This window comes from Aspergillus undulatus (assembly GCF_047715775.1).
Source record: "Aspergillus undulatus strain CBS 261.88 unplaced genomic scaffold BDV17scaffold_4, whole genome shotgun sequence".
NCBI classification, from domain to species: Eukaryota; Fungi; Ascomycota; class Eurotiomycetes; order Eurotiales; family Aspergillaceae; genus Aspergillus; species Aspergillus undulatus.
The window spans coordinates 264,225-286,328 of NW_027396608.1; the positions used below are offsets into that span (position 1 = coordinate 264,225).

General features: G+C 51.4%; 11 protein-coding genes across 11 annotated transcripts; 4 read left to right on the forward strand and 7 right to left on the reverse strand.

Annotated features, from left to right (window-relative positions):
- Positions 1-793: 793 nt before the first annotated feature.
- BDV17DRAFT_287337 (uncharacterized protein) lies at positions 794-2,416 on the reverse strand (the record flags this gene model as incomplete). Its single annotated transcript, XM_073761147.1, has 1 exon — positions 794-2,416. The coding sequence occupies one exon, from the start codon at positions 2,414-2,416 to the stop codon at positions 794-796; it is 1,623 nt and encodes a 540-aa protein (XP_073619805.1).
- Positions 2,417-2,907: 491 nt separating this feature from the next.
- Positions 2,908-4,331, reverse strand: BDV17DRAFT_287338 (endonuclease III domain-containing protein; the record flags this gene model as incomplete). Its single annotated transcript, XM_073761148.1, has 2 exons — positions 2,908-4,207; positions 4,309-4,331. 2 exons carry the CDS (start codon positions 4,329-4,331, stop codon positions 2,908-2,910), a joined length of 1,323 nt encoding a protein of 440 aa, XP_073619806.1.
- A 65-nt stretch (positions 4,332-4,396) lies between these two features.
- On the forward strand, positions 4,397-5,589 carry pex4 (putative ubiquitin conjugating enzyme (UbcJ)). The gene is made up of 2 exons (XM_073756564.1): positions 4,397-4,756; positions 4,830-5,589. Exons 1-2 carry the CDS (start codon positions 4,597-4,599, stop codon positions 5,153-5,155), a joined length of 486 nt encoding a protein of 161 aa, XP_073619807.1. The 5' UTR covers positions 4,397-4,596; the 3' UTR covers positions 5,156-5,589.
- Positions 5,590-5,908: 319 nt separating this feature from the next.
- BDV17DRAFT_144494 (putative GPI anchored cell wall protein (Dan4)) lies at positions 5,909-7,267 on the reverse strand. The gene has a single exon (XM_073754362.1). It carries the CDS (start codon positions 6,896-6,898, stop codon positions 5,993-5,995), a length of 906 nt encoding a protein of 301 aa, XP_073619808.1. The 5' UTR covers positions 6,899-7,267; the 3' UTR covers positions 5,909-5,992.
- A 1,294-nt stretch (positions 7,268-8,561) lies between these two features.
- BDV17DRAFT_279292 (transcription factor domain-containing protein) lies at positions 8,562-11,671 on the reverse strand (the record flags this gene model as incomplete). Its single annotated transcript, XM_073759691.1, has 5 exons — positions 8,562-8,765; positions 8,940-9,090; positions 9,622-10,905; positions 10,954-11,299; positions 11,347-11,671. The coding sequence occupies 5 exons, from the start codon at positions 11,669-11,671 to the stop codon at positions 8,562-8,564; spliced, it is 2,310 nt and encodes a 769-aa protein (XP_073619809.1).
- Positions 11,672-11,852: 181 nt separating this feature from the next.
- On the forward strand, positions 11,853-13,593 carry BDV17DRAFT_144557 (aspartate aminotransferase family protein). Its single transcript, XM_073754363.1, has one exon. It carries the CDS (start codon positions 12,180-12,182, stop codon positions 13,509-13,511), a length of 1,332 nt encoding a protein of 443 aa, XP_073619810.1. The 5' UTR covers positions 11,853-12,179; the 3' UTR covers positions 13,512-13,593.
- A 1,122-nt stretch (positions 13,594-14,715) lies between these two features.
- Positions 14,716-15,594, reverse strand: BDV17DRAFT_252552 (uncharacterized protein). Its single transcript, XM_073756565.1, has 2 exons — positions 15,322-15,594; positions 14,716-15,235 (listed from the first exon to the last, which is right to left on the reverse strand). The coding sequence occupies exon 1, from the start codon at positions 15,565-15,567 to the stop codon at positions 15,352-15,354; it is 216 nt and encodes a 71-aa protein (XP_073619811.1). The 5' UTR covers positions 15,568-15,594; the 3' UTR covers positions 14,716-15,235; positions 15,322-15,351.
- A 1,160-nt stretch (positions 15,595-16,754) lies between these two features.
- On the forward strand, positions 16,755-17,326 carry BDV17DRAFT_287344 (uncharacterized protein; the record flags this gene model as incomplete). The annotated part of the gene is made up of 2 exons (XM_073761149.1): positions 16,755-16,798; positions 16,846-17,326. 2 exons carry the CDS (start codon positions 16,755-16,757, stop codon positions 17,324-17,326), a joined length of 525 nt encoding a protein of 174 aa, XP_073619812.1.
- A 573-nt stretch (positions 17,327-17,899) lies between these two features.
- On the reverse strand, positions 17,900-18,972 carry BDV17DRAFT_144599 (uncharacterized protein). Its single transcript, XM_073754365.1, has 3 exons — positions 18,663-18,972; positions 18,492-18,557; positions 17,900-18,420 (listed from the first exon to the last, which is right to left on the reverse strand). Exons 1-3 carry the CDS (start codon positions 18,814-18,816, stop codon positions 18,155-18,157), a joined length of 486 nt encoding a protein of 161 aa, XP_073619813.1. The 5' UTR covers positions 18,817-18,972; the 3' UTR covers positions 17,900-18,154.
- A 522-nt stretch (positions 18,973-19,494) lies between these two features.
- On the forward strand, positions 19,495-21,254 carry gel1 (1,3-beta-glucanosyltransferase gel1). Its single transcript, XM_073754364.1, has one exon. The coding sequence runs from the start codon at positions 19,728-19,730 to the stop codon at positions 21,108-21,110; it is 1,383 nt and encodes a 460-aa protein (XP_073619814.1). The 5' UTR covers positions 19,495-19,727; the 3' UTR covers positions 21,111-21,254.
- Positions 21,241-21,954, reverse strand: BDV17DRAFT_144613 (PaaI family thioesterase). Its single transcript, XM_073754366.1, has one exon. The coding sequence runs from the start codon at positions 21,864-21,866 to the stop codon at positions 21,399-21,401; it is 468 nt and encodes a 155-aa protein (XP_073619815.1). The 5' UTR covers positions 21,867-21,954; the 3' UTR covers positions 21,241-21,398.
- Positions 21,955-22,104: the final 150 nt, after the last annotated feature.

The window sequence follows — 22,104 nt, forward strand, 5'->3', positions numbered from 1 at the left end:
TTGGGGGATTATGTGTTGTTGATGGAATTTGATGGGTGGATGGTTGTTCTTTTGTTTCGGGGTTAGATTTTGGTTTCTGGTATCGCGAGTTCGCAACAACGGAAGGTTATAGAAAGGTAGGTAAGCTATCTTGTTGAGCTTGAACTTGAACTTGAGCGGAAGCTTGTCGGAGCTCGTGCGGGGAGGAAGAAAATAAGGTACAGTGACTTGACACTTGTGCATACTACTTAGTAATCTATATTTTTATACTAGGCTTAGTTATGCAAATCAGGCACTCCCCTCAACTGGGCTGATTGTAACCTCTTTATAGCAGCAATAGTCACCCGGACGTCTAGTTAGTCTCTGATGGATCTCGGTTGTACATTGGGGTTGGGCTCGTTGTACATATATATCTGGATTTATCGGCAACAAAGAAGTCTAGAAAAGCGAGCCTTTTAAACTCCCAGTGAGACGATCTATCCGGTAAGATTGCATGGGCTCTTACCTTTGAAAGATTGTGTAGATTGTGAATTTGGGACGTAAATATAAGTAATTCAATTTTTGATAGATCGAACTCCGCCGCCAGAACAGACAACAGCAGCACCGATTGCGCTAAATAAACCATGGGATAGGATACATGGCAGTATAACTGAAGAATAGATGATGATACAAGCAATAATTCAAATGAACCCTTGCGAGAAGACATAGAATATCAAAGTCGTGAATAAAACAAGAACCACCGGCCAGGATAAAGGTAGATCAAACTCCGGCCGGAAGACAAGGCACGCTTCGTGCTAACGCCACGTTTAATGCGTCAAGCAGAGGTAGACTGGGTAGTTTCACTGAGCGACATGTTGGGCCATGGCTTATATCTCCCAACGGTGTTCCTGCCCAGAACAAGGAGCTCCAACTCCTTCTCTAACGAAGGATCATCTGCCAGGTACACTCGAAAATCACGCAAGTCTTGCATCCCCGCGAGGAAGGTTGTGAGGATTTGGCGCTTGCTTTTATTATGATGAAAGTATGAGCTCTTCAATTCGGGGACAACGACGCTAAGAGAGAGACGCGGAAGGTCAAAGTGTTCGCGGATAAAGCGACGTAGGACGGACCACGATGAGAGAGTTGCGTCCACTGAGCTGGTTGATCTGTGGCCCCTGTAAACCATTGGAATCTTGAACGAGAGTTGACGGATCTGCATGAATGATGAGGTGGGGATGGAGTTTAGGATACGCATGATGGGCTCTGGCTCTTCCTCGACAAGCGCGAAACGGTTCTTTGAGAAGAATATGTGGCGGCAATCCTCGTAGAAACTGCGGCTGACAAGGAAATAGGGTAGCGGAGATGTGAAGCAGCTGCAACTAGTGGAGAACGCAGTTTGACGGATTTCGCAAAAACACATTGACCCAACTGGAGAACATGTCCCGCAGCAAGCAAGAAATGAATAACGTCTAGGTGAAGCTTGTCGATCTAAGAATCCGATCATGCCCGTATGGCGCTCCGCGGCGGGTAGCCATGGATCAGAGCATTCGGTGAGCAGCTGGTCGAGAATCATGAGTTGAATTTCCCTGGGTAGCTTCAAGTAAGGGAAAGAAGGCCTGCTCTCGGTGTCGCTGAGATTGCCAGTCAATCTCCAAGCAGCTCGTTTTATCACAGGCCGAATGTCATCATGCTCAACATCGCTGAAATGAAAGGCACAGTGAGCCAGAGTGGGAAACGGATCCATGCTGCACATAAGTCTGCTCGCAATGTCGAGTTCCTTGACCTTGCATTTCATGCTAAAGTACCGGAGAGACGGCATCCTTTCCGTAGCGTTCTGGCAAAATTCCGACCATATGTTCAGGACCGTGCGGTGAACACCACGCCCGTTTTTGAGATACCGGTCTTGCCCACCCAAGAGTATATCCAAATGCCTGAGGTGCAGCAGCCCCCATTGTGTTGCTAAGGAAAAGAATTTGTAATCTTGTCTGCCAAAAATCAAGGCACTGTAACGGTTATGAGCGAAGAAAAGTGCCCCAAGTTCCTGGCGAGCCGCACGCGAGGCGAGGAACACCCCAACAGGCAATGCAGGATGGTCACAAGTCCCAGTATAGGGAGTTGACCATTTGGAGTACCACGAAGGTCGCGAGATACGGGAGGAGTTGCTACATAAGCCGGCGGCACGTTTAGCGCGACATTGCTCGTTGTTGATGGTAATCAGGCAAGGCCGTAGCAGTCCCGCATACACCAGGATCCTTCTTTTGACAGTGTCTGGTAAATTGAAGAAGGTGATTCTTTGACGGTAACCTTGCAGAAGTTGTTGTTCGACTTCGAGGTCTTCTGCTTCCAGAAGGGTACTGTCTGGATCGTGATTGGCATTGGGTTCAATTTCTTTGGAGTCTGTCCTCTGGAGCATTGAAGGATTAACACCGTCTTCCTGATCACTGAAGTAAAACTCCATCGGATCCTAGCAACACAGAACGGTAATCAAGTCAATCTTACACATTCCTGATGGAGAAAAAGATAAAAAGCAACGGCCTTGAATACGTACAGCCGACGACGATGGAATCCAGGTTTGAGGATGGTGAGGAAGTAGCCCCCGAACAAGCTGCAGAGACGGACGGATGAGGAGGCTGGAGAATAAAGATGAGAAAGTCGGGCGAGTCGCAGAAGTCATGGATGGAGGGGCAAACTGGTAAGCGCAAGAGAAGTGAAGAGAAGGGGAGGTTGAAGACGCGTGGAGACTGAAGTCACGAGCAGAGAGAGATTGAGTGAATTACCAGAGACACGGCAACATGGCCATTCTCAGGAACCACCCGGAAACTTGCTCATTGAACTTGCCTAGGTAAGCCTGCAGGAACATTATCTCCCATGTTCTCCTTCTCCATGTTTGTGCCTTCCCGTCCTATCAGCTTGATGCTATCCAGAACACTCTCCACAGCTTCAGCCCAGCTACTCCTCCTTGACCTTGACAGAACCTCGGATTTCCGTACCGGTGTCCTCCTTCTTAACCAGACCCTTGTTATTTTTAGGCGCCATGCCTTTGATTTCACTCTTACATAGCTTCGTTCCGGCGAGGTCGCAATCGCCACATCTCTTTCCTACTGGTAAGCAGACCGTCTGCCCCAAGCCAACCAGCAGTTTGTTAATCTCGTGCCATTTGTCTTTCGGCAGCCACGATTCTAGAGCCATTCGAGTCTCCTCTGGTGTCTTCGTCTTGTGCCACCCCCACAAGTTGGTGATGCGATGAACGTGAACATCCACTCCAATACCCTCATGCTTTCCCCACGCCGCACTCATACACAAGTACGCCATCTTCGGGCCGACTCCAGGAAGCTTCATCAGCCCGGCCGGAGTCGAAGGGATGTCGGAATCGTATTGGTCGCGGATAATCTCGGCGGTCTTCTTAATGTACTTGGTCTTGTTGTTGTGAAAGCCCACGGCTCCGATGAGGCTGTTGAGACGCTCTGGGGAGACCGCCAGAATGTTCTCCAGGTTCAACGTGCTGTCTTTGAGAGGTTGAGGCCATGGTCCACCTCCTTCCACCTCCTGCTTGACAACCGGGGCGTCGTTTTCGACCGTCCCAATTTCCTGCTTGATATCCTGGGAATTACCGTCACCTAGCTCAGTGTGGAGTCGCTGCATCGCCACCGCGGTCACTGTGTCTTTTGTTTGAGAGGACAACATCAATGCAATCAGAGTTTGAAAGCGTTTGTCCCGCGGAGAAGATGCGCGCCAGTATAGCTCTGCACATCCCATAGTGTCAACAGGCGCAGTAGGATTCTCTTCACGCATCTTCTTGACGATTGAGTACATTGACTCCCAGTTCGAGGGCGGCTCCACGGTAACTGACCCATCTTCACCCTTAATCTTTCGCGCAGGAATGCGGCGAGATTTTGGGGCACCTTCAGCCTTGATGACTTTTTCAGCCTTCTTTTCAGGCGTCTTCAGCGAAGTCGTCCTTGATTCCGCGGCAGCAGTGCTTGATTTCGTTCTGCGTCGTTTGGCCGACGGTTCTAGGATGTCTTCGATGTCGACAGTGTCAACAGAGGAAAGTGAAGAGCTGTCGTCTTGTTTCTCGACCGCGTCGGCTTCAACGGTTGAGCCCCCATTATAGGCAAACCCCTTGAACAAGCCTGAGCTGGCAGTACTGCGTGTTTGGCGGCGCGCAGGGGGCGATAAGGCCTGTAGAACTTTGGCTGTTTCTTTGGAGGCGCGCGACGTACGCATATCTGTAGTAGTCCCTGATTGACTGGAGTGACTTGATTAGGCAATTTCACATGGACTGAAATCAAGATAGATGATATTGGAGGTCGGCTAAAAATTTTGGGGGGCGAATGAAGAAATGCTGACAAGGGCTTTGCAGGCTCACACATGGTTTGTTCGGGCCCGACCGCGGGAGCTCTGGAGGGAAGATCCACCGCGCTTTAAGCCTCGGCCTCTTCAGTCTTGGGCCGATGTGCTTCTGCGCCGCTTCACTCTCACTTCGACCGCAACTCATCCCAGTCCCAGACACCTACTCACCACCATACCCATCTCTGCACGCGACACGACTCATGAACTCACGAACCTTGAACAACTGCAAGGACGTCCTCTTCAGCTGACCGAACCACAACACTCGCACCCGCTCACATCACCACCATGCCGCCCCCCGCAAACACAACGCAGCGCCTCCTCCGCGAACTAAAAGACTACACCACCTCTCCCAACGAAGCCCTCCTACATCTCGGCCCCATAAACGAAGACGACCTTTTTCATTGGGAAGCTGTGCTAAAAGGCGTAAAGGGAACGCCCTATGAAGGTAGGCCAATCCAAACCATCTACCCTCCGCAACCGTAACACCTAACTAACACCACTTTCCAACCAAACCACAGACGGCCTCTGGTCCCTCTCAATCTCCATCCCCCCCAGCTACCCCCTCAGCCCCCCAACAATAAAATTCACAACGCGAATCTCCCACCCGAATATCTCCTTCACGACCGGCGAAATCTGCCTGACGCTGTTAACGACCGAGCACTGGAGCCCCGTATACACGATCAGCACGACGCTTACGGCGATTCATCAGCTACTCACGGATCCGAGCCCCGATAGTCCGCTTAATGTTGACGTTGCGAATTTGTTGCGCGATGGGGATATACCTGCTTGGGAGAGTGTTGTTAGTTATTTTACGAGGGAGGAGAGGTGGAAGGGGAGGGTTTAAGTTGTCAATGGCGACCGACGGGGTATAATTGTCAGTAAGGGACGGTGATTCCAGAGAGGATGCTGGACTGGCTTGAGAAAGGTCCAGAATCGGCCTGGAGGCACGATTTGCACGGACAGGTCAACCTAGAGAGACGCAGCTGCTACTGCTAGGCAGAGATGGCAGGCTAGGTTGATAGTAAGTATATATTCTGCGCTATGCCTGGTATAATGCAATGCGATGACATGACACAAATCGAATAATTTATTTGAAGTTTTTGTTTTTCTTGCTTGGTTGCTCTTTTAGCTTTGTTCTGAACTGCAGTTGCATATACTCTTTTCCCGGGTTTTGTGAGCTAGCAACCCACGTCGCATACTCGAGCATTAAAGCAGAGTAGATCTTTACATAATTTACAATCCCCAATGAGTCTAAATTTTTTTTTCTTATTCACAAAGGCCACAATGCTGAAGTTCTGGAGTTCAAACCAAATGTAATATTATTCAATATAATCACCGCTATCTATCCATATCCATATCAATATATGCAAAAGAGGGTATCGGGTGAGTTGGCCGCCAAAAACAAACAAACATAACGTATGCGATGTAGTAAATAGAAGACAAAAATATAACGCCGGTAATGCAATGCAAGGAATGGCTGAATGCCAAAAGATGCACTGGAGGCAGGGACATCTGATGAATGCAAGGAATGTGATGGTAGCCTGTGTTCTAAATATAGTGAGGCCCCGGGTATAGATTCGTAAGGAACGTCATCAAGTCGGTGGATATGGACAGAAGTGAATCGGTGATGTCGGTGACTGGCTGATCGAGGATTGAGATATTGATGGCAAGATGAAAAAGATCAAACAGCAGCAACAGCAATAGCCGCACCACCCATCAAAACAAACAACTCCCTCGCATACGCATAGCTCGAGACAGCACCAGCACCATTCGTCTGCAGTCCTGGCTCAGGCCCCGTCGCCGTGCTCCCCTCATCATCAGACGAAGACTGAGTCGGGTGAACGACCTCCGTCGCAGTGACGGTTACAAGCTCGCCGTCTGCGTTCGTCGATGTACTCGTGAATGTTGATGTGATAGAGGTGGATTCTTCGGAGGAGGTTGTGCTTGAGGATGTTGTGGTGGGCTCGTCCGAGGATGTTGTTGACTCTGTTGATGTTGGTGCTGAGCTGGAGGTACTGGTTGATGTTGGCTCGGGGGTGTCGGTGGTCGTTGTGGTTGGGGTGTCTGTGGAGGTAGGCTCGTCCGAAGTGGTTTCGGTGGGTTCGTCGGTAGATGTAGGAGCAGAAGTCGTAGTGTCATCAGAGGTGGAGGTCGGTTCATCAGAGGCAGTGGACGTCTCAGTAGGTGTATCCGACGTGCTCGTCAGCTCCGTCTCAGTAGGCGTATCGGAGCTAGTCTCCGAGCCCGTCTCGGTATCCGTAGGAACCGTCTCCGTCTCCGTCGTAGTCGGAACATCAGTAACCGTATCGCTAGGCCCCGGCGAGCTCCCCTCCTGCCTCTTGACGTTGGGAAAACTCAGCCCATGCTTGAGTGCAAAGTCGCGGTCCTTAAGGTCCGCTCGGGCAGTGCGCAGCTTCTCGACTAGGCTTTGGACGGATGCTTTGTCGACGTGCTCGACGACTTCGCGGACTTCGATTTTGGAAATTGTGCCGCGTTCGAAGCGCCGCTCGGGGGCTGGCGCTGCGACTGTGGATGTGACGATGAGGGAGACGAAGAGGACTTGGATGAGGCGGGTCATGATTGCCATTGTGAGTGAGGGAGGGAGGTGAAGGTAGGTGGTAGGTGGTGTTCGGGTCGGCTTGCCGGTTGGGTAGAAACGGCAGGATGAGTGACTGCTGATGGATAGACGATGGAAAGAGTTGAGATTAAGAGGTCAATGGAGGATGATAGTTGAGAGCGGAGAGGTCAAGAAGTAGTGGGAGAAAATCAGGGTCGATAAGGCCCAGTTGGAGTTCAGAACAAGAGAGTTGGTTTGCCCGACGTTTGGTTGGGATCTCATCCACTCAATAAACACTCCACTCCTGAATTATTGCAGCAGCAGCCAATAGTGGCAATTCACCGTTTGACTGGTCCCAAAAGTTCTGATACTTGAGGGAATAGTCAATAGACACAGAAGTGAAATGCAGTCAGAGTCAGTCACAGTCAATGGGCAATTGCAGGTCTTTAAAATAGTTCGACCAACGCATCTTATTCTTGGGCTCAGGCAAAAAAAGCCGGCAAGCTTGACGGATGGAGAACAGTGGTTGGGCTAAGGAGTGGAGGGTGGACACGGGGAACCGGGCGGTGCTCTTCCAAGGCCACCAAGCTTCCGGTCAGCATCACAAAGACATGATCTGATTTGTGCTCTGCTTTGCATCTTCTCCTCCAAGGTGCACATAGTTACTCCGTCAAGTCGTAAACAAGCGGGGGGTCTGCTCCTGTCAACTTTCATGCCCGGAATGCTCGTATCGTAAATCCTTCTGGAAGCATGCCAATTGCCAGCCAATGCTCTGCAACGATGTGCCATTGAGGCTCGGTGGCGAAGACATAGAATACGAGGGGACAAACTTCCTAACACAGTCGAGCTCCGACAACAGTCCGTTGGTGTCGTCCCCGCCCTACAAAAATAGTTGGCTTTTGACTTTGAGATTCCAGGGTTATGACGCAGAAACTTGGTCCATTCCATGGACGGCTCATGCAAAGTCCCTGGCTGCCAGTGACCGCGGAGATATGCTCAATCGATCTGTCCCTGGAGATTACCTTGGTTGCGATCTTGTGGACGACAACAGATCACTGCAATGCCAGTCGCCTATCTCTTTTGTCCTCTGGACGCTCCTAAAGAACCAGCAAGTGCTCCTGAAGATCAGTGTTCGATGTGACGATGCGGAAAATCGGCAAGCAACAACCCGGCAACGCTAGGCTGCTTGCGGCGAGTCAGTTCTATTCTTGGCATCGGTGGCGCTCATAACTGTCTTTGATTAGCCACGACTCACCATTAGTAGGCTATCCCATACATGGTCTAGTGTGTGTATTCCACTATTCAAACGACCAGGCCGAAGCTGACTGAAAGTCTGAGACACATCCAAACAGCTGGTAGGCACTCGAGGATATCATGTTTAATTCAAGCCTATCAGTACTTCCATATCTGGATGATGCTCCATCACGCCCATGACTGCAGAAAGACCTCCAGCAGTTGCTGCCAATGGTAGTACGAGATATGGGAATTGACGACAACGGAGCCGATGGCTGAGTGCGATCGGGAGACTTTTGCCATTGATGATATCCTGATAAGCATACAAGTAAGATACGGCTCCTGCCGGAATAAAGATATCGTCCTGGTAAACAAAACACCACACGAGACGCCTCGAATAATGCCAGGCTACAAATATGTCAACATCGACCAATACTCCACTCAGAATGAATTCATGAATTCAACGATACTCAAACACTCCAACCCATTCACCCCATCCGGCGACCTTTCCAGTGATTTCCCGTCTGACCTCCGCAACAGTTGCCGGGTTGCTCATCCGATCCGTATCGATCGAGTCGTTAAGCGCAATGAGCTCAAAGAAGTAGCGATGCGGACCGTCACCGAAGAATGGAGTAGGCGGGACATAAACCGTGTCTTGTCTGTTCTTTCCGTACTTGAAACCACCTCGCAGCATGTATGGCTCCCAACTGGCGTTGTTGACACGGAAGTCAGGGTGCTGCACTCCGGTCTTGTCGCGGGAGATCCGATAGTATATCCCATGGATAATAGACTCAGGAATCGGCGCGTCAGGATCCTCGCTAACCAGAACATACTCGACAGTATCGTCCGTAGGGGAGGGCCACGCCAGGGCTGGAATGAGGCCGGCGCCTTCAGAGGTGTGGTCGTTATCAATATAGGTACCCGAGGGACCAAGCTCTGTGCACTCGACTGGGATGGTCGGAAAAGGATGGTCGTTGAACGCGGGTGAACTGGTGAAGAGCTTCGAGTGCCGCCAAGCTCTGGCACCTGCGACGAGTAGAAGGCAACCGACGGCGCGGTGGAGGCAACGCATCTGCATTTCTGGAGGAGTCAGATGGCGACTATTCCAACACTAGGCTCGTCTTACTGTAAGGGGTAGGTATATCTTTCGCCGTAAATGGATGTTGGCGACTGGCTGCGTAAATATTTGGGCGTCAGATGACACTGTGTGAAGGGTGCAAGAGACTCAGTCGATTCAAGTTTGTCTGGACCATTGACGTGATGCATTGATCAGGCCTCGTTGGGAAGGAGCGACCACGCTGGGTCGACCAAGACGCAGTTCTGGAAGGAGCAGACTGCACCAGGACGGGGATATCACTAACCTCCGACCAAACACCTCATGCTCACTCCCAATCAGCCAAAGCACGGCCATCGAACTTGAGCGTCTCTGGCGCTGTTCATCAAGGCTCATGGCATATACACCAACCAGAACTCTCCCAGGAGCGTCTCATTCTACCATTGTCCCAAAATCGATGTTTCACCAGATATCAACCCCTTCTAAGCCAGCACCGAATAGCTCTTCCAAGATCGACGGATCTATCTCCAGATCATCTGGGATATCTGGAAAGTCCGGCGCGACCATAGCAGTACCATTTTGCGTGTTCTCCACCATGCCAATTCTATCGAGCAACTCCCCGCAATTCGTCAGACAGTTGTCCGCCAAATCCCAGTCGAAGTCCCTGCGGTGAGCCTGAAGGGCATTGATCATGTCGCGAGCAGTCTTAAGGGGAGTGTTGCGACCCTCAGTCCCCATGCGCAGGCCACTTCGAAGCAGGAACATAGTCGCCGATGTCAGGGAGAAAGCGTGGACTGGAATCCAGAACCCACGGAACTGAACCTCGTCCAGCTCCTGCACAAGGTAGGCTATTTCCTCGGCTGCCCTTTGAGCATGCATATAAAATGGAGATGCTACATCATCTTCAACCTGCAGAGAGCTCTTGCTCATGTTGAGTTGGAGACGACGCAACAAAAGCTTCACGGCTAGGTACGCCAGTCGAAAGTTCGCTGCTCCGGGGATGTCTAGATTGATTCCTCGAAGAACAAGGTGACGAACTTCATCGCTCAAAGACTCTTCCCAGTCCCGGAGAATATGTTCCAGATCCATCTCGGTCATATCTTTCGATTGCAAGAAATCCCTAGATACGCTGTACACGTGCTCTAGATAGCGTGCCAAAACATCAGTCAGTGTCGCCAGAGCAACAAAGACGGCTGCAGCAGCCCTTTCGCTCGATGGCGCAGAGTTTGAACAGACGTCGTCCACCGACGGTGAGGGCACGTCGTACTGCGCGCGATGCACTTGCAAAGGTGTTCCATAAGCTAGACTGCACCAGCGATCATGTATAAGCACGAGCCACCAGATTCTTATCCTGAGGCTTTTTTCCAGCGCCGATATGCTCCAGCTCGAGGGGTCTCTGTTGAGACCTAGCGCGTTCGACAGCGCAACCGCCATACCAAGCATACCTCCATTGCCGAACATTGAAGTGCTTGGCCTTCCACAAACGTTGAGTAGTATCGCCATGATTGACGAAATCCCTGGCGACAGAAACAACTCCGAATGCAGGGCCTCATTGGCTTGGTTCCAGATGTAGCGAATGTCAGGAGTGCGGCTAGACGACAATTTGGCCGAGCTCTTCCAATACACAAGAGAGTTGGCGTACAGATTGCAAAGGAGGGCAGGCGAGATTTTCTCTTTGTGAGTGGTGTATGAGCCTCGGAAGGAGTACTCGTCAAATAGAGGAAAGCAAGGATTGGCTTTGATAAAGAAGCTTAATTGTCTCAGCAACTCGCAACCGTTCGGGGCTGAGAGGACTTACAGGTTCAGGTATTCGTCGATGTCTGGGTCCATGTACTTCTCAATGAGCTCACATTTCGAGGCAGCAAAAGACTGGTTTGCGACAACGCCTAATGGTCGCCTGGGCACAGCATTGAACCGAACGGGTCCAAAGTGTCGATTCGAAGAGCCGGTATTGATTATTTGCCTCCTTCTGGCAGTGGGGATAGCCGAAAGGTAGCTTTCCAGGATATCGTTATCGTCTGCGACCGCTGGGCTGACAATATGAGAGCTATCCTCCTCTGCTTCGGTGGCAATCCCCATGAGGTGAGGAAGCGCCTCTCCTCTCCCTCCGGCAGGGTAGGCGTCACCGCCCGCATACTGTGTTCCTGGAGCAATCAGTTTGCGGATCGCAAATCTATAGGTCGCTGCTCACGTCGATTCGCAGAGGAGTCCGCAGCAGACTGGGTCCGGGGATTGGAATAAGGCTGGTGATGCAGGACAGTCTTTCTGCTGTGCATATGCCTAGATGATCGTGCATTAGGAGCTCCATTCCGCGGCCAACCTCGCTGCTGTGGAGGCTCGCCGGGTCGCGGGAAGATGCACTCTGTTCCATAGGCCTGGCACATCACGCATACTTCCGCGGGGCTTTTTGTTTTGCACCGCGACTTGCGTTTACGGCACGAAAAGCATGCTGGATGGAGGTGAGACCGGTATGGCCGGCCTTCGTCTTGGCTGGAGTTTATGGATTGGGCCTGCATCTCGAATGTTAAGCGCAGGGTAGTGAGGGATGGAAGTTGGAGATGGAGAGACGTTGCGGGGAAGTCCGTGGAATGTTATCAGCCGGCTATAGGTGATATCACTTCTTATCGTAGCGCCGCGAGATGTCGCTCTTGGGAGTCCAGCTTGAGCTATCTTTTACCATCTTGACAGACAATTTGGCAGAGTAGTGCTCAAGTCAACTTCGTGAATTCATGTCTTTGTCTGTTGTTCGATGCGATAGATAAGAGTTGGCCGCGGCAAAGTGGTGGGTCCAACGCAGGGTCAAGATGCGGTCATGCCACTGTCCTCAGATGAGGCACTGCGTCTCAACGGTAGGAGAACACAACTTAGGGCTATCATGGAGGGGTCAAGTAACATTGCCGCGGAGTTGCCCGCGGACAGTACAATACATCATACTTCGATATATAAGATGACCTGCCCTTACCTCAGGAACACTTCAAAGCACTCATACCCCTCTGTTATTCCTCCCCTTCCAAGTCAATCAAGATGGGCTCCACCAACGATGCCACAGCGTTCTTCGCCAAAGCAGACAAGTATCTCATGAACACCGGGGTCCCCTTCTCTCCAGTCGTCATCACAAAAGCCAAGGGAACAAGACTCTACAACGAGAATGGCCAATCCATCCTCGACTTCACATCAGGCCAAATGAGCTCGCTGCTCGGCCACAGTCACCCTGAAATCGTCGCCGTCGTGCAGCAATATGTCGCCGAGCTCGACCACCTCCTCAGCAACATGATCACGCATCCCGTAGTCGACCTCGCCGAGCGCCTATCCCGCTTCCTCCCACCCCCGCTCACCAAATCCTTCTTCCTAAACACTGGCTCCGAATCCACAGAAGCAGCCATCAAAATCGCCAAACTGTACACCGGCAGATTCGAAGTCATCGCCTTCGCAGCTAGCTACCACGGTCTCACGCAAGGCTCCGGCTCAGCGACTTACTCCGCGGGCCGCCGCAGAGGCGGACCCTGCATGCCCGGCCAACTGGCCTTTCCAGCGCCCTACGCCTACCGCTCGCCCTTCCGCAAACCCGACGGCTCCTACGACTGGGAAACAGAGATGGACTTTGGCTGGTCCATGATCGACCGACAAAGCGTCGGCTCCATCGCAGCATTCATCATGGAACCGATCCTATCAACAGGCGGCATCCTCGACCCACCAAAGGGCTACTTCGCGCGCATGGCTGAGGAGTGCAAGAAACGCGGGATCCTCATCATCATGGACGAGGCGCAGACGGGCGTCGGTCGCACGGGTCAGATGTTCGCGTTCCAGCACGCCGGTATCGTCCCGGATATCCTGGCCCTCTCGAAAACACTCGGCTGCGGCCTCCCCCTCGCATCCGTTAGCACAACCGATGAAATCGACGCTGGCTGTCGCGAGGCGGGATTCCTCTGGCTTACAACGCACCTCAACGATCCCCTAACAGCCGCAGTAGGCAACAAAGTCCTCGAAATTGTCGAACGCGATGACATCGCCTCCCGCGCCGCCTCGCGTGGCGCCCAACTCCGCGAGGGCCTGGTAAAACTCCAGCAGAAGTACTGGTGTATCGGGGACATTCGCGGACGGGGTCTATTGCAGGGTATAGAGATCATATCGGATGCTGAAACGCGCGCGCCGGGTCCTGAACTCGGTCAGGTTGTCTCGGACCAGGCGATGGCGCGTGGATTGTCTTGTAACATTGTCAATTTGCCCGGGATGGGGGGTGTCTTTCGGCTTGCGCCGCCGGTTACGGTTACGGAGGGGGAGATTGAGGAGGGATTGCGGATTTTGGATGAGGCGTTTGCGTTTGCGTTGAAGGGGTGGAAGCGGGGTGCGCTTTAGGTGCTTGACCTGGGTGAGGACTAGGGTGCGCCGGGTCATTGAATACATTGATGGCCTTGCGAGCTTTCTAGTATGAGGGCCGATTTGGCTTCAGCCAAGACTCAAAATCCATAGCTAGTATTCTAGTAACGAGAGGTCGCATACTGATCTTCCATAAACTGACTGGACATGACCTGTGCAATTGTAGCTGACTATCTCCAGGGCTCCTGAATCCTGGACGCCCATTGTAGTAGATATTGCAGCAGACGTAGGCGGGTATATCTTATGTCCAAACCGCAATAAAGAGGAAGGAGCAACTAGTTCCCTATCTACGGGCTCTCTGTCGCACCTGCCTAATGGGTAGGTACTTAAATATCTCTGGGGTGGCTACGTGTGAGACCTCAGATAAAGCATACAAAAGTCTTAAAGTAATTAACTAAATTAATATCGCTAACTTAACCATAAAGGCCATCTCCCGCGCAATATTTTACTTTCATCAACTCTCCCGTCCAAGAAGACGTTAATAAGACCTTTGAGGCTGAAGACTTCCGCAGCCAGATTGATGAGACCTTCGCTGAGATCGACAAGGTCGACCTTGCTGGGGTGCTCTTGAAGCAAATCAGGAGAAGTTATTCAAGGCCCCCGGGCCCCTTGGGCCCTGTAGACTGGTTAGGCGGAGTTTATAGTCAAGGAAGAGTTATTCGGCGGGATTTGCGCTTCCAACATATGTTCATGTTCATCATCCATCTTGTTACAGCTTATGATATTTTGAGAGCGGGCGAAAGGGAGGCCGATTGGGAACCTTGTTTGGATTATCTTAGGTAGTGGGCTCTTGGGAGATTTGCTGCTCAACCTAGGTTTAGGGCAGGACTTCTTATTGCCGTTATATATACCCTGAGTTATATAGTCTTGATCTATTTGTAACAAGGACCAGATTCGTGAAAGCGACAAGAGCAAACCCCTATGTATGTGAGTGCTGCCATGGTCATTTATCGAAATCCTTGGAGGTTCTGTGCATGGATGGAGGTAACAGGTCTCGAGCATACCCTGTCCTGTAACCTCTAATAACCCATACCCGACAATGGCTCTTATTATGTTGTGAATAAGTGATAGGTTCATAGTGAGGTAGGTAGGTAAAAAGTGAGCACTCTTGCAACCACAACGAGGTATTGCGCCGCACGAGACCCTACCCGCCTTGATACAAGCGGCACCCAGGGTTTCAGTTCACATTGCCTTGCATCCGACCTCATACCACTGTTGCGCGGGTAGAATAATTCCTTTGTCAGTGACTCGATCTTGCAGCTTTAGGTAAAAGAAGGTAAGTTCATGATTGTACTTGCTGCAAGCCGACATGCATACATATATCCCATTCAAAGTCCTTCTTCCTTCCTCAAGGCAATCCTGATGTACTGAAACCCGACCCTATTCCATCTCATCCCATCCCACCAATCCCCGTTCTGTTCCTCCCGTCCTCAACCCGCCCAGCTAGCATTAGATAGCTAGCATCGCTTCCACTGAGTAGTCTCATCCACATTCTTACACCCTGGACACATATACGCCTTTGTCGTGGTGATCTGATTCCACCCCTTCTGACTGCATGGTCCGCAGGTTCTAGCTCCCGCCGGAACCATTATTCTCAACGGGTTGCAGTAGATACATGGGTCCCAGCGCCAGTAGACGAAACCGAGACCGTCGCAGCAGCTGCAGGTTGGCATTTTTTGCGAAAGAGGGGAATGGCTTGATGGCTTGATGCGGGGAGACTAGATGTTAGCGGAGTATCTTCTTTCTTTCTGGATAGTAGTAGTGGGGGAGAGGAAGTGGGTGGGCGAACCTAGATTGACAATGTGTGATGGGTAGGTACCTACTTGGTGGATATAAAGTTGAGGTCAGTTTGTTCGGTTTGGTTTGATTCGAGTTTGAGAGTGTGATCAAGGATATGAGGCTTGAAAGATAATAGCCGCGTAGGTAGTGGATGGAGGCAAGGTTTCTTCTTTATATCTTTCAAGCACACCAAATTGAGAGAGTCGGCTAGGTATCCAGATGACCCGCCGCAGTGCGTGCCTGTCACATGCGGCATCCTACATGCCTAGCATGGGACGCAGCCTTGCATAAAATTTACGGGGCTGTCGTCCAATGGAGTGGTTGATTCAGGCTACCTACAGTATGCTCTGCAGCCTCGTCGGATAACTATGGACATCATGGTGTCTTACGTGTTTCAAGATCGTTGGAGCCATGCAAAAACACGCGCTCTTGGTTAAAGTAACTTTTTCTACTGACTCCATATACGGGGCCACGGCTCTGATTAATAGAATTAGAGGGTAAAGTGGAATGTCCACTTGACAGGATGGTGCGGATGGCTGCGCGAGGGTGGCGCAAGGCTCCGGCGCAGGGTAGCGAGAGAGTCCATGGACAAAGTTTGAGCAAATGTTGACTAGAATGATAATCCAATGCATAGGCGGCCTTGTCCTTGACGAAAGTTGAAAGAAATATAGCATAAATTAACGTCCTGTTCGCGTCGTAGGTAGCCCTTCTGCATCTGTGCGTGCGCGGGAAGCTCTGACGGGAAGTAAGGTCGTATTTGGTACCTAAACTGGTTGCCAAACTTGTAGCATTATTCAAATTGGATTTACTGTCCTTAGAAACACATGATACTAGTCTGGGTAGGTATGTTGCTTCATTTTAAGATGTAGAGATTTTGTTGAATATTCAGGAAGAATTGATTTGCTGTCACCACGCCTATTCTACACACTACGTGCCGAGGACCAGCAGCACGCTTATGACTCTGCTGAGTCCTGCGTATTCCTTATCTGGAAGTGTCCCGATTTGCGGGTTAGGGTGACGAGGAGGTTGCTTTATGTTATCTGGGGGGCTGTGCTGCTGGTGCTTTTGCCGGGAATTCCGGTTGCTGCTGCGACTTTCAGCGCGGGAGGCGCAGGCCGGGGGTGGAAGGCGGGAAGGGGAATTTTTAGGTTTCCTGAGGGAGAGGGAGAGGGAGATGGTTGTTGGTAGGGTGAGGGGAAATGGGACGGGCGTTGAAAATAAGGTGTTCAAGTGGAAGCAGTTTTGGGAGGCGATGCGCGATGCGAAGACTTGGTTGTTGTTTCTTTTTGCGGTTGCAAGTAATTCACCGAATGGGGGTCTGACTTCGGTTCCTCTACCCTGTTATATATGCACGAGTTTGATGGTGTTGCTGACATATGACAGTTTCAAGGGCTCATCATCCGAGGTATGGGGTTTTCAACGCTCCGAACGACGCTTGTCCAAATGCCCTCTGGTGGCATCCAGCTCATCATCTGCCCTCTTGCCTGGTGAGAACCAACCTGCCAGTTACTGATTGCTGAGTTAACGCGAACAGCTTCTTCGCAACGCACTACCCCAACGCCCGCATCCCAACAATGCTCATCTGCAATCTCCCCTTTCTCGCCGGCACACTCGGCCTACACCTCCTAGACTCACAGACCTCAAACCCCTACGCACGCCTCGTCTGCCTCTGGATCTGCTTCGCATATACGGCTTCTTGGACGCTGTGCATGTGCGTCGCAACGGCAAGCACAGCAGGACATACGAAGAAAATAACGACCAACGCGATGGTGATTATTGGGTATTGTCTTGGTAACTTCATCGGGCCGTTCTTCTTCAAGAGTAATCAGGCGCCGGGGTATACGCTTGGGGTGGGGATGATGTTCTTTTGTTTCGCGATGCAGGTAGTGACCCTCGTTGGTCTTTGGGAACTTCTGTGGTGGAGAAATCTGGCCAGAGCACGAGTGATGGAAGAGAAGGCGGTTGAGGAAAGGGAGAGGCTGGGGTTGGCGTATGAAGGGAGGGATGAGAGATGAGACGGATTGGGAGAATCTTTATTTCTAGGTGAGTCAACCGTGCCTGTGGGAAGATTGTTCATCTGAGGTGATCTTGAACGCTGACTGTTCTTCCAGTATGTGTATTAGTGTATGATGTCGGCTTTGCTGCATGGCATCTACCCAAGATGGCAAGCCAACATAATAATTCTGCGAACAGAGGTTGCACCGAGTTGTAATGTACTTGATCCGGAATGGCTACAAAGGTGAAGATAGGAGTATCTTTTATCTTTGTAAGAACAGGGCTTCTTGAGGAGGAAGGTGCCGCCCACGCTCTTTCCTCTCTAAAGCACCCACCCATCGCACCTTCCCATAATTGAGCTCGTTCTTCAGGAAGGAAGGTGCGATGGTGCAATGGACCCCGATACCTCGGAGTTAGTAGCTTCTTCGTAGCGCGAGGCCGCGACGTAAGATATGGATTGCTTCCGCAAGATCCAAGACATCTGCAGGACTACTTGGGCAGATTCCGAAATACCCGTTGGATCTTCCGAGTCACATGTCTCTCATCCCAAAACTTCCCAAAGACCGATCGTTGTTAGCAAAGAGAATGTCCTGTACTTTCCTGATAGGCCTGCATATAAAGAGCGCTTTGCCCTGTACACAAGCTCCGATATGGAAAGCATCAGAGTGATGCGTGATGACGATGATGATTTCGTTGCGGTATACTCTTAGATGCCAGTCCTATTGTAGGTAGTAGCGGTGAGGTTCATTGATGGGAGGCTGAAGTGTTCAATCCTGTCTGCGTAGGTAACTGGGTACATATGCAATGCGGTACATATGCAATGCCGTGCCAAGTTATCGTGTACCATGTCATATAATATGTATGTGCTCTGCATCGAGATCGTCCAAGCATTTGTACGGATCTCCGTGCCAGGAGCGCCTATTCGGCCACTCAAGTATCGTGCTTCGGGTGACAAAAGGCTGGATGCGGCGTCGTGCTGAGGTAGGTAGATCGTGAAGACAAAAATAGGAAGATATCCAGATCAAGAAGTCAAGATCTAGACCAATCATCCTCCCGTGAAACAAGCTCCAAGCCTCCAACCAGTCTGTGGCTACGCAGGATTCTGGAGTCGAGTCTGGACCCCGTTAGTGGACGGCTAGACGCCGCACGGCAGCGCTCGGCTGACGGTTGCCAATAAGACCGTACATTTGAACCGCGTCAGCTCCCTATTTTTGGAGAGACAATTGTCACCGTTCATGCGAGAGGGTTCATCTTTCAGGGAAATAAGCATTGAGATGTATGTGTTGGCAGTGAGAACCTTGGAATCATGGTGTGGGAGCGTTGCATCTGGGGTTTGCCACTGAGCACTATACTGACCTCGTGCATGGGATAAATGCGATGAGTAAGCAGACTGAGATATTAATATCGCTTCACGTGATTGCGACCGTCGCACAGAACTTTCTGTCTTTTGGTCCGTCAAGACTCGGAGGGAATCAAGTCTCCTGGATTTTAATACGCAGCAAGATCCCATACCTGAATATTCATGAGTTGTGCTCGTTAAGTGCGGTTATCTATCCCGCGGATGCCGGCTCAACTCACCGCGGTCAAAGGGTCAAGGGTCAAGGGCAGGGCAATCTCTCCGTAACAGGGATTTCATTCAGGGACCAAGAATGGAGAGCGGCCCACTGCGGCCCACACTGCATCAGAATTGGGAATCATCTTCATTCTTTCGGTCTGCTGTGAGCTTCAATTGGCAGCCAGCCTGAACACACTGACTCCGTCTGGCGCCTGATCAGGCCATTCAAGAGTTGCCTCCCCTGGCGATCCGCATATCGCTGCCGTCATGAGAAGGGGATCTGCTCCAACGCATCTTGAAACTGTTACAGATGACGAATGCTCCAGCAAACGAGGGATTGCTGCGATTCAGTATTGTAAGATTACAATCTTACATTGTCGTCTGGACAGGTTGGATTCAACAGAGAGAAGGATAGAGGGACTCGAACCTGGTCAACGAGAATCAGTAGTTAATCTTGGTCGAGAATGAACTTGGCAGTGAAGCTGTAGAATAGGCACCCATCAATATCATTGAATTGTCATTGTGGATGGAGTGGCACTGTGTTTCGGTGGTGTGGGACAGTAGAACAGGGGACGTCCGTGCAGGCGTCCTGGACCGCTGAAGCAGCGCCACCCCAGTCCAGTGACTGCATTCTTCTCTTCCCTTTCATCCTTCCTCTCACTCTTCTTTCACTCTTTCCTCCTCATCCCTTCCATCGTTGAATTCCTCTTTTTGTTCCACGCTTCCCTTTCCCACCCAGTCACTCTTTTGGACTTATATTTCTCACACTCGCTACTTACTCTCGCTCTCCCGCGACTTTTAATCTCCCTCCGAACTCGCCTTAGCTAGTATAATCGCCCAGTTATCGACGTTTGACTGTTATCGCAATGAAGGCCTCTACCATTGCTACCGCGCTCACCCTGAGCGCTTCCTCCGTGCTCGCTGCCCCCCAGCAGCTGGCTGCCCGCGACGACGTCACCCCCATTACCGTCAAGGGTAACGCCTTCTTCAAGGGCAACGACCGTTTCTACATCCGCGGTGTCGACTACCAGCCCGGTGGCTCCTCCGACCTGGCTGACCCCATCGCCGATGCCGACGGCTGCAAGCGTGACATTGAGAAGTTCAAGAGCCTCGGCCTGAACACCATCCGTGTCTACTCCGTTGACAACTCCAAGGACCACGACGAGTGCATGAACGCTCTGGCTGATGCTGGCATCTACCTTGTTCTTGACGTCAACACCCCCAAGTACTCCATCAACCGTGCCTCACCGGAGATCTCCTACAACGACAAGTACCTGCAGTTCATCTTCGCCACCGTCGACAAGTTCGTCAAGTACAAGAACACCTTGGCTTTCTTCTCCGGAAACGAGGTCATTAACGATGGCCCCTCTTCCGTCACTGCTCCCTACGTCAAGGCGGTCACCCGTGATCTCCGCAACTACATGAGCGCACGCAACTACCGCCAGGTCCCTGTCGGTTACTCTGCTGCTGACGTTGACACCAACCGTCGCGAGATGGCCGAGTATATGAACTGCGGTACCGAGGAGGAGCGCTCCGACTTCTTCGCCTTCAACGACTACTCCTGGTGCTCTCCCTCTTCCTTTGAGAAGTCCGGCTGGGACGCCAAGGTCAAGAACTTCACCGGCTACGGCCTCCCTCTCTTCCTCTCCGAGTACGGCTGCAACACCAACACCCGTGACTTTGGCGAGGTTGAGGCTCTCTACTCCGAGAAGATGACCGGTGTCTACTCTGGTGGTCTCGTCTACGAATACTCTCAGGAACCCTCCGACTATGGTCTCGTCAAGATCAAGGACAACAAGGTTACCGAGCTCGACGACTTTGACGCCCTCAAGAAGGCTCTTGAGAAGACTGCCAACCCCGAGGGTGACGGTGGCTACAACAAGACCGGTGGTGCCAACCCCTGCCCTGCCCGCAACGCCCCCAACTGGGATGTCTCCTCCGAGGACACCCTCCCCGCCATGCCTGAGCCCGCCAAGAAGTACTTCGAGAACGGTGCTGGTGAGGGCCCTGGCTTCAGCGGCTCTGGTTCTCAGACTGCTGGTACCCCCTCCAAGAGCAATACCACCAACGGCGAGGGCAACACTGTCGATGGCACTGCCACCAGCTCCAGCTCTGGCGGTGACTCCTCTGCCAGCGGTGACTCTGAGACCGACACTGGTGCTGCTGCTAGTCTCACCGTTGCCCCTGCCCTTGTCGGCCTCTTCACCGTTGTCTCGACCATGGTCGGTGCCGGTTTCGTCCTTTTTTAGATGGTGGAAGTCGGATTGCTCTGCATGCTTTTATCACATCTATTTCTTTCGGAGATTCTGCTCACGCGGATGAGATTTGTATTGATGGCCTGGCCTATGGGTACCAGTAGCCACCACGGTTGTACAGTTGGCAATTAACCGTTTACGTGCTTGAGTATAGACTCGTAATCAATGTCTTATGTGAATTGGCCAGTTGACTCCTACGTTGTTTCTTGTAGATTCTTTTTCCAAGTAGTGTGCATTGCCAATCTAAGCGCATCTGCTCAACCAAACGCGGCGTCTTCGTCTTCACTCACCACGCCGTTTCAAATACTTCGTATGCGACCCTCTAACAACAAGCCTCCTCTCCTCCCCCTCCCGTACCCTCCAAACTAAAACCTCAAAAACCCCCAACGTCCTCCCGACCTTCAACGCCCTCCCTTCAACCTCCAAAACATCCCCCAAGCTCGCCGTTCCCAAATACGAAACCGACAGATCCGTGCTCACGCCCGTGTAACTGTGCTCGGCGCCCTGCGCTGCGATCGCCATCCCCGCCGCCCAATCAACCAAACAAGCAGAGTGAGTTCCGTGCAGTGTTCCCTTGGAATTTACGTGGATAGTTTCCACGGGGAGACGTGCGGTTATTGTTGGTGTGTTGCTTGAAGAGGAGGCGGATGTTAAGGTTAGATTTTGGAGGAGAAGGGCGTAAATTGGGGAGTTGGAAAGTTGGGTTTTGAGGACTTTTTGGACGTGGTCTAATGTTGAGAGGGAAGACATGGTGTTGTGTCGTGGTGGAGTTGGGTTGGTTTAGGTAGGCGATATATATATAGCGGGTATGGGAGAAGGGTGGTATGAGATGAGAAAAGATAGTGAGGTCTTTCTGTTCCTGCTTAATTTCAATGTAAGGCTGAAACGAGAAGATGATTAAGAGAATTATACTCTGTGTACCAGAGTTAAGACCCTCGGCATACTTGAGCTGCTTTTTCGATCTGGATTACATACCAGTAGAGGCTAC